Source organism: Capricornis sumatraensis, chromosome 19 (genome assembly GCF_032405125.1).
Source record: "Capricornis sumatraensis isolate serow.1 chromosome 19, serow.2, whole genome shotgun sequence".
Classification (NCBI taxonomy): Eukaryota; Metazoa; Chordata; class Mammalia; order Artiodactyla; family Bovidae; genus Capricornis; species Capricornis sumatraensis.
The window spans coordinates 39334113-39349023 of NC_091087.1; the positions used below are offsets into that span (position 1 = coordinate 39334113).

Below are 14911 nucleotides of genomic sequence, written 5' to 3' on the forward strand. Positions count from 1 at the left end.
AAGAAGGCTGAGCATCAAAGAATTGATGCTTCTGAATTGTGATGTTGGAGAAGACTCTTGAGAGTCCCTTGAACTGCAAGGAGATCAAACCAGTCAATCCTAAAAGAAATCAACCCTGAATACTCATTGGAAAGTCTGATGCTGAAGCTGAAATCTAATACTTTGGTCACCTGATGCTAAGAGCCAACTTGTTGGAAAAGAGCCTGAGACTGGGAAAGATCAAAGGCAAGAGGAGAAGGGGACAACAGAGGATGAGATGGCTGGATGGCATCACCACCTCAATGGACATGAGTTTGAGCAATCTCTAGGAGATGTTGAAGGACAGGGAAGCCTGGTGTAATTCAGACCATTGGGTTGCAAAGAATCGGACACAGTTGAGCAACTGAATGACAGAAATGCCTTTGAGAGAAGAAAAGTCACTATATGCTAGGGCAGGGGCTCACAAGCAACTTCTATAATAAACAATTTACACTTGAGAATAAGCTGTAATCATGATACCTTTTGCCCTTAAGTACTTCAATGTGTATTTCATATATCTAAAAGATACTCCTTCATATAACTATACTATGACTATCAAATCAGAAAATTATCATTGATCCAAATTATCTAAATTACAGTAATTGTTTAAATTTCACCAACTGTTCCACTAATGCTTTTGAGAGTATAAAGCTGACAAGAGATATAAACTCAATTATTTCAGGAGCTCTACAAACTCTAAGCAAGACAAATACAAATACAAAGAAAACCATGCTGAGACTAGCACAGAAAAACTGATGATAACCAGAAGCACAGGGAAAATTTTAAAAGCGTACAGAAGAGCGGGGGAAAGTTCACCTTTAAAGAAGCAACAGCACAACAAGATGGGCAGCTCTGCATTGTCCAGACAGTGATAAAATAAATAATCTATAATAAATAAATCAGTCACTTATTACTATCTATTCGGTAGAATAGTCGGGTCAAAAACTCGACTTGAGAGTTCAAGAGAATGTTGAGTAAGAAAATGGAGACAGTAAGTATTAAAAAAAAAACAAACTTTGAGTATTATAATAAAGGTGAACTGAGAAAGAAGAAAGCAGAAATGAACTGAGAAGGTTTTTTAAATGAGTGCCAGCGTATTTTTATGCCGACAGGGACGATCCACAGAAAGTGAAACTGCATATATAGGGAAAAAGGGAATAATCAAAGAAGACAAATATGTGAGTAACAGGAACTGAATTTCAGAATACATAAATGAAACAACTAGCTCAAACTATTAGGAAAACAAAGACTGTTCTCTTCCACTCTAATACTGTGTTATAAAGTTAACCCAAATTTTCCTCTCCAGAACTTAACTTTTGATATTTTTAAAATAAACACCGTATCCACATTTCTTCATTACTCTGACCTTACCCTGGATATACACATGACATCTACTTATATGACTCATAAGCTTTCACTGAAACTCATTAGTTCGTGAACAATGTTCCAGCTCCATTCTGTGCAAAACACTTGAATCATCGCTTTTCTATTCCCATATTTTCCAATCAATGTAATATCATAAAATCACTTCCTTTTGCTTAAAGACATCTCCCAATGATTATTAGCTTTATATAACTTAGGTTGGCATTTATCATTTAGATTATCTAAGCATTGTTTTAACCAAGAAGTATCACTATTCTTTTCAGGCCAGATGACTATATGTCAGTAGGTCACCTACTTTTTATCTCTTTTTCAGATAATTCTCTTATGCAGTCAAAGAAAACTGTATAGGTAAATATGCATAGCTATATATCAGATCATAAAATTTACTATCATATTCTTTATAACTCAAAAGTCTTCATAAAATAGTGAGTTTCTCAGAACTAAAATGACCACAAGATAGCAACGTTTAGTACCAGAAAACTTGAAATTTAGTATTTTCTTATTCTATAAACATTTCAGTTCTACTACAAATTATGAGGTTAGTTCTTTTATACTTAGTACACATACACACTTTCAAAGAAAAACTCACCAGCTCAGGACTGTCATCATTCTTAATTCCAATACTTTATAAAGAAAAACATTATAACACTCATCTTACTACAACACATGATTGAAAACCATTTTTCAGCTTAAAGGACAGCTGCCTTCTGCAACATAAGCTGAATGAACTCTTTTCAGTACAAACTCATATATTTTGATCAATTTTAGTAATCCTATTCTTATTTTAAAAATCTCAGTAGTAACTTAATATAATTTTAAACTTTTTAATTTAAGCATCAGGGTTTGAAATGGAATAAATGAATCCAAGATACTCCATAATATTCCAGATGTCTCTTTCAAACAGTATTTTCATATAGGTTCTTTTCTTCCAAGAGATTTAAACAAAATATATGTATTTTCATCCAAAGTCACAGTGTGCCACCTAGTGCCATAAGGAGATTTTACAGAGGAATGTTCAAATACTAAATGTTTCAATAAAAAGTATACACATCAGTCTTGAGGTAAAGATTTAAGTTTGACTCTTACAGTATATTACCTAAGAAAGCAAGTGTTTAGAATGTTTACCAAGAAATGCATATACCTCTTAGCAAGACTGATAAAGCAAAGAGAAGAAAGAAGGCAACAATTATCAATACCAAAAACAAAAAGGAACATCACTAAGATTCTAGAGCCTCTAGACATCAGAAAGATAAAAGAATGTTATAAATAAAATATGAATTTGAAAATTTTTATAAAATGCACAAATTCCTTGAAAAACACAATTTAACCAAATTTTGGCATAAAATCTTGGGGCTTCCTGTGTAGCTCAGTCGGTAAAGCATCTGCCTGCAATGAGGGAGCTCTGGGTTCAATTCCTGGGTTGGGAAGATCCCCTGGAGAAGGAAATGGCCACCCACTCCTGTATTCTTGCCTGGAGAATCCCATGGACAAAGGAGCCTGGCGGGCTGCAGTTTGTGGGATCTCAAGAGTTGGACAGGACTTAGTGCTATCTTTCTTTCTTTCTTTGGCATAAAAGGAAATGGAAAAATCTGAGTATTTACTAAAGAAATTTAAAATTTTTAAATACTGACGAAATATTTACTGAAGAAATTCCATAAAAGAAAATCCAGGCTTAAATGAGTTTCACTGGTGAATTCCCTTAATCACTGAAGGAGAAATTATACTAAATTCTTCCAAAGAAAAACATGAAGGCTCAAATCTCAAGTCACAGAGTGACGCATGACCCTGAATACTAGAACCTAAGAGGACAAGGAAAGTAAACAAGCAGTTCAAACTCCTCAAAAGTAACAATGTACATTACGTATACCTACACACACACACACACACACACACACACACACACACACACACACACCTGCAAACTGAACCCAGTGAAAACATCACAACCAAGTTGATTTTATTTCAGGAAGCAAGGCTGATTTAACATTTTTTAATCAATGAATGCAATTCATCATATTAACTAAATAAAGGAGAAGAGTTTAATATTCTTTTCAACAGATGAAAAAAGCATGTGATAAACCTGGATACCATCTATGATAAAAACTCTTCACAAACTTCAGCAAATATCATATTAAATGATACAATCTTGAAAGAGACAGGATGCCTACAATCACCACTTCCATCATCATGATACTGAAGTTCCTAGTCCATGTAATAAGGTGAGAAAAAGGAGAGGGAAATTATAAGGTGAATCTAGAATAGCTTGTTAGACTAGAAAGTATAGAAGGACCCAAACAATAATAGAAGCATATGAAAAGATACAAGAGCCGGTGTGAAGGAACTTCTACCAGCTAAGTCAAGGACAATGTGAGCATCAAAATAAATGGTAGTAGTAGAATGTAATATTAAATAAAATAAAAAATCCAAGAAGCCTAAAAGACAGGCAGACAGATAGATAGGCATGTAGATAATTAATAATTATTATCATCAGTGAATGCTAAAACTAGTGGGTAGATGGTTTGATGAGTTGCAGGATATTTACAAGGCCTCAAAGTCTCTCTCAACAAATAACATACTACTTGGCTCAGATGGTAAAGCATCTGCCTGCAATGCGGGAGACCTGGGTTCAATTCCTCAGTCTGGAAGATCCCCTGGAGAAGGAAATGGCAATCCACTCTAGCACTCTTGCCTGGAAAATCCCATGGACGGAGCAACCTGACAGGCTACAGTCCATGGGGTCGCAGAGAGTCAGACACGACTGAGCGACTTCACTTTCACTTCAAAAGACAAAGCAAACTTCAAAGAGAAAAACCTGACAACACCCTATATTAACCAAGTGATCAGAGTCCACATGATCAATAGTAGGACAAACTGACATCATATGCTTCCTGATGTGATATACTGAGAAGGATACACCATTCGTATGATATTCTACCAAAAACACAAAATCTGAGTCTATAAGAAGAAAATCTGACCCAAATCAAGTGACATTCTTCAAAACAGACCTGAAAGAACTGCCCTGGGTAAGTGATTTGACTCACCCCTCAGTGAGCTCCTCCTCGCAGGCAGGACACCCACATCCTTTCTCTCTGGGTGTGTGCCTCTGCCTTGCTTCTATCTGAAATAAACTGTTTCTCTGTGTGCCCTCCCATTTGCTGTGCTACGTCTCTAATAATAAACTCTGTACCTATTTTTATAGCTTTTACCTTCTTGAGAAATTCATTTTTCAACGGGCGCAAGAGCCAAAGTAACTTTGCTTCTGGCCGCTAGCCCGACAGACGGTCTAGTAGATACGATTCCTGGTTTTCACCCAGGCTGTTGTTATTGTTCAGTTGCTAAGTCATATCCGACTCTCTATGACCCCATGTATCGCAGCATGCTAGGCTTCCCTGTCCTTCATTATGTCCCAGAGTTTGCTCAAACTCATGTCCATTGAGTTCACCCAGGCTGCTGCTGCTGCTGCTGCTAAGTCGCATCAGTCATGTCCGACTCTGTGCGACCCCACAGACAGCAGCCCACCAGGCTCCACCATCCCTGGGATTCTCCAGGCAAGAACACTGGAGTGGGTTGCCATTTCCTTCTCCAATGCATGAAAGTGAAAAGTGAAAGTAAAATCGGTCACCCAGGGTACCCAGGTTCAATTCCTGGGCAGGGAACTAAGATCTCTTCACACCACTGCTCACTGCTGTCTCCTCAAGATAAAAATATTCTTAAGTGGTTCATGGAAGAGTAATATGCATGTATTTATGAAAAAGTGAAAGAGTTAGTCGCTCAGTTATGTATGACTCTTTGCAACCCCAAAGGCTTTAACCCGTCAAGCTCCTCTATCAATGGAATTCTCCAGACAAGAGTACTACAGTGGGAAGCCATTCCCCTCTCCAGGAGATCTGCCTGATGCAGGGATGTGTCTACAAATAAATGTACATGTGTGTAGCTATATATGTATATGTCTTTGTCTGTATAGGTGTTTTTCTTTTTGGCCATACCATGCAGCATGTGGGATCCTAGTTGCCCAAGCAGGGATGGAACCTAGGCCCCTTACAGTGGAAGCACAGAGTCCTAAGCACAGGACCACCAGGGAATTCCCTATATGTGATTTTATATGTGTGTGTTATGTATGTATGTTTTATATACACACACACACATATAAAATAAAAGAGAGAATATGAGAAAGGAAAACAGACAAAATTAGCAATTGGTAAAGTTAGTGAAAGAATATCAAAGAATTATCTGTACTTCTCTTGCAACCTTTCTTAAATCTGAAATGACAGGAAAATAAAAGGTCCTAAAAATAATGATAATAAAGGATGATATTTTCATGATCTTCAGGTATAGAAAAAAGTCTTAATCAGGATACAAAAAAGCACTAATCATACAGGAAAAAATGATGAATTGAACTTCACTGGAATTAAGAACACATTCTTATATTAAAAAGACATCATTAAAAGAATGAAAAAGCAAGCCACAAAGAAGATATATGTGTAAAAGTAATAAAGGTCTTATACCCAGAATAAAGAAATCCTTAAATCAGTTAGAAAAAGAAAGATAACCCAACAAGAAAATGAAAATTGAATAGGCACTCACAAAAGACATATAAATAACCAACTATCACATAAAAAGGTACTCAAAAGTAAGCACTGAAAACATTAAAACATTTTCAAATAAATGACAATACCATGTGATGGCAAGGAGTTGGGCAACTGCTTGCATTGCTGACAGAAAGTTAAACTAATACACAACCACTTAAGAAATCTGGCATTATCTAAAAGCACAAACCAGCCTCTATTTACCTCTCTAGCCTCATCTTCCATTACTCTTCCCGTTTGCCATGCTCCAACTCCACTGACATTTAATCAGTTCCCTATAGCCACCAAGCTCCTTCCTAATTCAGGGCATTTATATAACATTTTCTCTTCTATTCTGCCACCCTACAATGTACATTTATTGGCTTCCTCCCCAGCATTTACTGCCTGCATCTTTTCTAATAGCTCAGTTTTTATTGGGGTACCATGTGGTTCTATGAAGACCTACAAGACCTTTTAGAACTAACACCAAAAAAAAGATGTCCTTTTCATCAGAGGGGATTAGAATGCTAAAGTAGGAAGTTGAGAGACACCTGGAGTAACAGGCAAGTTTGGCCTTGGAGTACAAAAGAAAGAAGGGCAAAGGCTAACAGAGTTATGCCAAGAGAACACATTGGTCAGAGCAAACACCCTCTTCCAACAATACAAGAAATGATTCCCCACATGGACCCCAAATGGTCAATACCAAAAACTCAGATTGATTATATTCTATGCAGCCAAAAATGGAGAAGCTCTATACAGTCAGGAAAATCAAGACCTGGGGCTAGCTATGGCTCAGATCATGAGCTCCTTATCGCAAAATTCAGACTTAAAGTGAAGAAACTAGGGAAAATCAGTAGGCCATTCAGGTCTGACCTACATCAAATCCCTTATGATTACATAGTGGAAGTGACAAAGAGATTAAAGGGATTAGATTTGAGAGACAGTGCACTTCATAAAATAGTAGGTTTCTCAGAACTAAAATGACCACAAGATAACAATGTTGTAGTACCAGGAAACTTGAAATCTAAACATTTCTCTATCAACCTTTCACCTAATGATTTCAGCAGCCACTGAAAACATTTATTTTCATTTCTTCACATTACCTACATGTTTTAAAATGTCACCTATAGGCTGGTGACTGACTTCATACTTATAGCCCTAGTATTTTCTTACTCTATCAACATTTCAGTTCTACTACAAATTATGAGGTTAGTTCTTTTATACTTAGTACACATACACACTTTCAAAGAAAAACTCACCAGCTCAGGACTGTCATCATTCTTAATTCCAATACTTTATAAAGAAAAACATTATAACACTCATCTTACTACAACACATGATTGAAAACCATTTTTCAGCTTAAAGGACAGCTGCCTTCTGCAACATAAGCTGAATGAACTCTTTTCAGTACAAACTCATATATTTTTATCAATTTTAATAACCTATTCTTATTAAAAAATCTCAGTAGTAACTTAATATAAATTTTAAACTATTTAATTTAAGCATCAGGGTTTGAAATGCAATAAATGAGTCCAAGATACTCCATAATATTCCAGATGTCTATTTCAAACAGTATTTTCATATAGGTTCTTTTCTTCCAAGAGATTTAAATGAAATATATGTATTTTCATCCAAAGTCACAGTGTGCCACCTAGTGCCATAAAGAGATCAAAAGAGATGGCAAGAACACCCAGAAGAACTGTACAAAACAGGTCTTAATGACCAGATAATCACAATGGTGGGGTCACTCACCCAGAACCAGGCATCCTGGAGTGTGAAGTCAAATGGGCCTTAGGAAGCAATGCTGCCAATAAAGCTAGTGGAGGTGACAGAATTTCAGCAGAGCTGTTTAAAATCCTATAAGATGATACTATTAAAGGGCTGCACTCAATATGTCAGCAAGTTTGGAAAATCCAGCAGTGGCCACAAGACAGGAAAAGGTCAATCTTCACTGCAATTTCCAAGAAGGGCAGTACTAAAGAATGTTCAAACTACCAGACAATTACACTCATCTCCCATGCCAGTAAGGTTATGCTCAAAATCCTTCAAGTGAGGCTTCAGCATTATGTGAAACTGAAAACTTCCAGATTTTCAAGCTGGATTAGAAAAGGCAGAGGAACCAGAGATCAAATTGTCAACAATCGCTGGATCATAGAGAAAGCAAGAAAATTCCAGAAAAAATATCTACCTCTGTTTCACTGACTATTCTAAAGGCTTTGACTGTATGGATCATAACAAACTGTGGAAAACTCTTAGAGAGGTGGGAATACCAGACCATCCTACCTGTCTTCTGAGAAACCTGTATGCTGGTCAAGAAGCAACAGTTAGAACCTTACATAGAACAACTGACAGGTTGAAAATTGAGAAAGGAATACAGCAAGGCTGTTTATTGTCACCCTGTTTATCTAACTTATATGCAGAGCTCATCATACAAAATGCCAGGCTACATAAGTTACAAGCTGGAATCAAGATTTCCAGGAGAAATATCAACAATCTCAGATATGCAAATGATACCACTTTAATGGCAGAAAGCAGAGAGGAACTAAAGAGCCTCTTGATGAAAGTGGAAAAAGGGTGAAAAAGCTAGCTTAAAACTCAATATTAAAAAAACTAAGATCATAGCATCCGGTCCCCTCACTTCATGGCAAATAGAAGAGGGAAAGGTGGAAGCAGTGGCAGATTTCTTCTTCTTGGGCTCAAAAATCACTGTGGATGGTGACTGCAGCCATGAAATTAGAAGACAACTGCTCCTTGCAAGAAAAGCTATGACAAACGCAGACAGTATATTAAAAAGCAAAGACATCACTTTGCCGACAAAGGTCTGGCTAGTCAAGGACATGGTCTTTCCGGTAATCATATACAGATGTGAGAGCTGGACCATAAAGAAGGCAGAGTGCAGAAGAATTGATGCTTTTGAACTGTGGTGCTGGAGAAGACTCTTGAGAGTCCCCTGGATTGCAAGGCAATCAAACCAGTCAATATTAAAGGAAATCAACCCTAAATACTCATTACCACTGATGCTGAGGCTGAAGCTCCAGCTCCAATACTTTGGCCAACTGATGTAAAGAGCCGACTCATTGGAAAAGACCTTGCTGCTGGGAAAGACTGAGGGCAGGAGAAGAAGGGCGTGACAAGAGAATGAGATAGTTGGATGGTATCACCAATTCAATGGACATGAACTTGGACAAACTCTGGGAGAAGGTGAGGGACAGGGAAGCCTAGTGTGCTTCAGTCCATGGGGCTAAAAAGAGTCAGATGCAACTTGGCAGCTGAACAACAGAAACAACCTTCCCATCAGGAAGCTTACACAAGTTCTTAGCCTCGTCCACCAGAGGGCAGAGAGAAGACGCAAGAAGAACCACAATCCCACAGAAGCTAGAACAAAAACTACATTACAGGAAGTTAATCATTAGGATAAAAAAGCAGAGAGTTATGTCCCAGATGAAGGGACAAGATAAACCCCCAAAAAAACAACCAAATGAAGCGGAGATAGGCAACCTTCCAGAAAAAGAATTCAGAATAATCGCAGTGAAGATGATCAAGGATATCAGAAATAGAACAGAGATTTAAGAAACATTTACCAAAGACCTAGAAGAACTAAATAACAAGCAACCAGATAGGAACCACACACTAGACTAAGGAATTAATAGCAGAACAACTGAGCTGCAAGAATGGACAAGTGACCTGAGGACAGATGGTGGAAATCAGTGCCACAGAACAGAATATAGAAAACAGAATGAAAAAAAAAAAACGAAGACAGCCTAAGCGACCTCTGAGACAACATTAAACGCACCAATGTTCACATTATAGGGGTCCCAGAAGGAGAAGAGAGGGAGAAAGGACCTGAGAAAATATTTGAAAATATAATAGCTGAAAAAATCCGTAACATGGGAAAGGAAATACTCAACTAAGTCCAGGAAGCACAGAGTGCCAGGCAGGATAAACCCAAGGAGGAACACACCAAGACACACAGTAATCAAACTGACAAAAATTAAAGACAAAGATAAAATATTAAAAGCAAAAAGGGAAAAATGACAAATAACATACAAGGGACTCCCATCAGGTTATCAGCTGACTTCTCAAGAGAAACTCTACAAGCCAGAAGGGATTGGCACAATATATTTAAAGTGATGAAAGGGAAGAACTACAACCAAGAATACTTCACCCAGCAAGACTCCGTTCAGACTGATGAAGAAATCGAAAGCTTTCCAGACAAACAGAAGTCATGAATAGCTAACTTTTAAGTTATGAATAGCACCACCAATCTGCTTTACAACAAATGCTAAAGGAAACTCTCTAGGCATAAAGTTCCTTCTTCAGGCAGGAAACACAAGAGAAGGAAAAGACCTACACAAAATAAACCTAAAACAATTAAGAGTGGAAATAAGATCATACATATGGATAATTACCTTAAATGCAAACAGATTAAATGCCAGAAGAATGGACAAGTGACCTAGACTGGCTGGGTGGATAAAAACATGTGCATGTATGTACTTCCATTTAACCACATCACTCTACTTAACCCCTCAAATTGTATGTAATTATTTTATATTGTTAGTCAATCATGTTTTCATTGTAACTTACAAATATAATTATCCTTTATTTGGATGATTTGGGGGAATGGCACTGAAACATGTATAATATCATATAAGAAACGAATTGCCAGTCCAGGTTCGATGCAGGATACAGGATGCTCGGGTCTGGTGCACTGGGATGACCCAGAGGGATGGTACGGGCAGGGAGGTGGGAGGGCAGTTCAGGATGGAGAACACGTGTACACCCGTGGCAGATTCATGTTGATGTATGGCAAAACCAATACAATATTGTAAAGTAATTAGCCTTCAATTAAATAAATTTAAATTTTAAAAATAAAAAAAGTTTTACTATTGTGATTATATAACTATTACTCACTTAATAGCATTGTATCATGATCAGTCAGCAGAAAATAATAGAATTCTATATCACTAAAGCTACCATTTAATAGAAAAACTTGCAGATGAATGGATAAGAAAGCTTTGGTACATGTACACAATGGAGTATTACTCAGCCGTTAAAAAGAATTCATTTGAATCAGTTCTGATGAGATGGATGAAACTGGAGCCGATTATACAGAGTGAAGTAAGCCAGAAAGAAAAACACCAATACAGTATACTAACACATATATATGGAATTTAGAAAGATGGCAATGACGACCCTGTATGCAAGACAGGAAAAAAGACACAGCGGTGTATAACGGACTTTTGGACTCAGAGAGAGAGGGAGAGGGTGGGATGATTTGGGAGAATGGCATTCTATCATGTATACTATCATGTAAGAATTGAATCGCCAGTCCATGTCTGACGCAGGATACAGCATGCTTGGGGCTGGTGCATGGGGATAACCCACAGAGATGTTATGGGGAGGGAGGTGGGAGGGGGTTTCATGTTTGGGAACACATGTAAGAATTAAAGATTTTAAAATTAAAAAAAAAAATAAAATAAAATAAAATAAAAAAAAAAAATAAATAAAATCAAGATACATACCAGAATAACCTTGGAATTTTTTGAAAAATACAAATGCCCAGGGATTGCTTTTTGTCTACAAAGTTCCAGATGTGTTTCTAATGAGCAACCATATTTAAAAACTGGACTATATGATGATCTTTTACTTTTATCTAGTTTGTTTCATTTTTTTCTTTCATATTCAGTGCTCCCATTTCATTTAGTTTGTTTTCCAATTTCTCTGTCTCTTTTTTTTATTCTTTCTCAAGACTTTATCAAGCAGAGCAGAAAAAGCCTTTACACATAAATACATAAATAGTATGTATAATTATATATTTTAGAAAACATATGACTTTTTGCCTAGCTAAAAAATTTATGACATTTTGATTCTACCTGTTTGAGTTAATATGAACAGAATGCTAGATATCTAATTTAAAAAACAGATACACAAGAAAGGGTTACTATATAAAAGGGAACTACAGCCAATATCTTGCAATAACCTATAACCGAAAATAATTTGAAATCTAGTATGTGTATAACAGAATCACCTTGCTGTGTACCTGAAACACTGTAAGTCAACTATACTTCAACAAAATGTATATATTAGGAAAAAAAAAAGAGTTTGCATTCTGAACCACATAAACATTGTATAGTGGTAAAGAACCCACCTGCCAACCCAGGAAACAATGAGATGTGGGTTCGATCCCTGGGTCAGGGAGAGCCCCCGAAGGAGGGCATGGCAATCCATTCTAGTATTGCCTGGAAAATTTTCATGGACAGAGAAGCCTGGCAGCGTGCAGTCCATAGGGTCACAAAGAGTAGGACACGACTAAATTGACTTAGCAAGCATGAAACATTGTATATAATATTAAAACAAAACAAATCAAAAAGAGAGGCTTCCCTGGTGGCACAGTGGTAAAGAACCCGCCTGCCAATGCAGGAGACATGGGTTTGATCCCTGATCCAGGAAAATCCCACATGCTGTAGAGCAACTGAGCCCCTGTTCCACAGCTACGTAAGTCCACGCGTCCTGGAGCCTGAGCTCCACCGCAGAGAAGCGACGAGAGGCCTGCACGCCGCAGCTAGAGAGCAGCGCCCACTGTCCACAGCCAGAGGAAAGCCCGTGCAGCAACGAAGACGCAGCACAGCCATTAACAAATAAATCACATAACTGCACGCTGCAGCTAGAGAGCAGCGCCCACTGTCCACAGCCAGAGGAAAGCCCGTGCAGCGAGGAAGACGCAGCACAGCCATAAACAAATAAAGCACACAACTTTCTGAAAGACTAAAAAGAGGCTGAAACAGTGGAATAAACGCTTTCAGAATACTGAGAGAAAATTTTCTTCATCTAGACTTCTACATTCAGCAACACCGTCTTTGAAAATCAGGGCAGGAAAAAAGATTCAGACAAACAAAAACAGAGCTTAGGACTGAACGGCCCTCACTGTAAGAAATTTTCAGAATATAAAAGGCAGAAGAAAAATTATTTCAAATGACAGATTTTAAAAATTTAAAACTCAGAACTTATTATTTATGTCTTTAAGATATAAATGAAACTGGAGTGTGGAATGGGTCAGGATGAGATAGGAAAGGAAAATATAAGTAAATATAATCCTACATTTACACCCAAAAGAGGAGGCTCCTGCCCTAAGTCCTACACTTTAGAAGATTACACCTATCAAAATATCAAAACATCAAAAATGTCAAAACAAAAAGATAGCAAGTAACTAATTGAGTATATAGGAATTAATCCAGAGGGATTCACACACTGAACGGAGGCCTCCCCACCCTAAGAGCAAACAATGAGGAAGAGAAGGAAGAAGGCAAACCACAGCCTCTGTGCTGGGAAACCAAGATAAAAATATCTAATTTTACTTAAAAATGGCCACCCCCCATTTCCTAAAGAAGTCTCTAGGCACCTGGATTATCCCATAAACTGCATTTCCTCCTCCTCTTGGGTTTAAGTGAGATAGTTTGAGTAGATACTTAGAACTGCCTATAAATCTTGAGTTTAAAAAGTAGAACTCATCTGCCCAGGGTTTCTGGGGAGTTTCACCACATTAGTGCCCATCTGAGATTCAGAGACCATCCTGGCCCAACTTCCACCCTGCCAACCCCAGGGAGAGCATTTCTCCTTTAAGACCTGGCTGAGCCCTGGGTAGGAAAGTAGGTCAAGCTGCTGACATAAACTAATTTATAACTTCTTAAGATTAAGACATTAAGAAAAAAGCTAACTTCCATCTATATTCTTGCCCTAGGTCATACAAATGTTAAGAGTGAGAGTCTATGCCTCTAGGGTTGAACAGTACACTCACTGTTAGTTACCTTAACTGCTGTGCTTTATAACACATGTTCCATAGAGTATCTTATAGGTAACAAATATTACATCAAAAAGGATGATGAATGAAAAGCAGGAAGGAAGGAAAGGAGGTAGAAGGAGGCTAAAAAAACTAAGGTTAATGTTTAAGGTAAACTGATCACTTACCATCATTTTTTAATTCCGTTCTATGACAAGAAGCTCATTTACCACACAAATCCATGCAGTATGATTCCTATAATAAAAAATATATACAGTACATACTATTAGCCATAACACTGTCATAAAATCATATTTGTTTATAAAAAGATAAAAATTTCATTCCCATTAAGTTTCTTTTTTTTTTTAGTTTAAAATTTGGTAAAAACTATTGTGTGTGTGTGTGTGTGTGTGTTTTTATTTTTTATTTTTTTTAATTTTAAAATCTTTAATTCTTACATGTGTTCCCAAACATGAACCCCCCTCCCACCTCCCTCCCCATAACATCTCTCTGGGTCATCCCCATGCACCAGCCCCAAGCATGCTGTATCCTGCGTCAGACATAGACTGGCGATTCAATTCTTACATGATAGTATACATGATAGAATGCCATTCTCACAAATCATCCCACTCTCTCCCTCTCCCTCTGAGTCCAAAAGTCCGTTATACACAGCTGTGTCTTTTTTCCTGTCTTGCATACAGGGTCGTCATTGCCATCTTTCTAAATTCCATATATATGTGTTAGTATACTGTATTGGTGTTTTTCTTTCTGGCTTACTTCACTCTGTATAATCGGCTCCAGTTTCATCCATCTCAACAGAACTGATTCAAATGAATTCTTTTTAACGGCTGAGTAATACTCCATTGTGTATATGTACCACAGCTTTCTTATCCATTCGTCTGTTGATGGACATCTAGGTTGTTTCCATGTCCTGGCTATTATAAACAGTGCTGCGATGAACATTGGGGTACATGTGTCTCTTTCAATTCTGGTTTCCTTGGTGTGTATGCCCAGCAGTGGGATTGCTGGGTCATAAGGCAGTTCTATTTGCAATTTTTTAAGGAATCTCCACACTGTTCTCCATAGTGGCTGTACTAGTTTGCATTCCCACCAACAGTGTAGGAGGGTTCCCTTTTCTCCACACCCTCTCCAGCATTTATTGCTTGCA

At 37.6% G+C, this 14911-nt stretch overlaps 1 protein-coding gene across 1 annotated transcript in view; it reads right to left on the reverse strand.

Annotated features, from left to right (window-relative positions):
• Positions 1-13992, reverse strand: part of SCAPER (S-phase cyclin A associated protein in the ER) — a 365239-nt gene extending 351247 nt beyond the window's left edge. The window contains exon 1 of the mRNA XM_068991091.1: positions 13932-13992. Coding sequence (XP_068847192.1) covers positions 13932-13937 — 6 coding nt within the window. The 5' untranslated portion in view covers positions 13938-13992. The remainder of the gene's footprint in view (positions 1-13931) is intronic.
• Between the last annotated feature and the right edge of the window lie 919 nt (positions 13993-14911).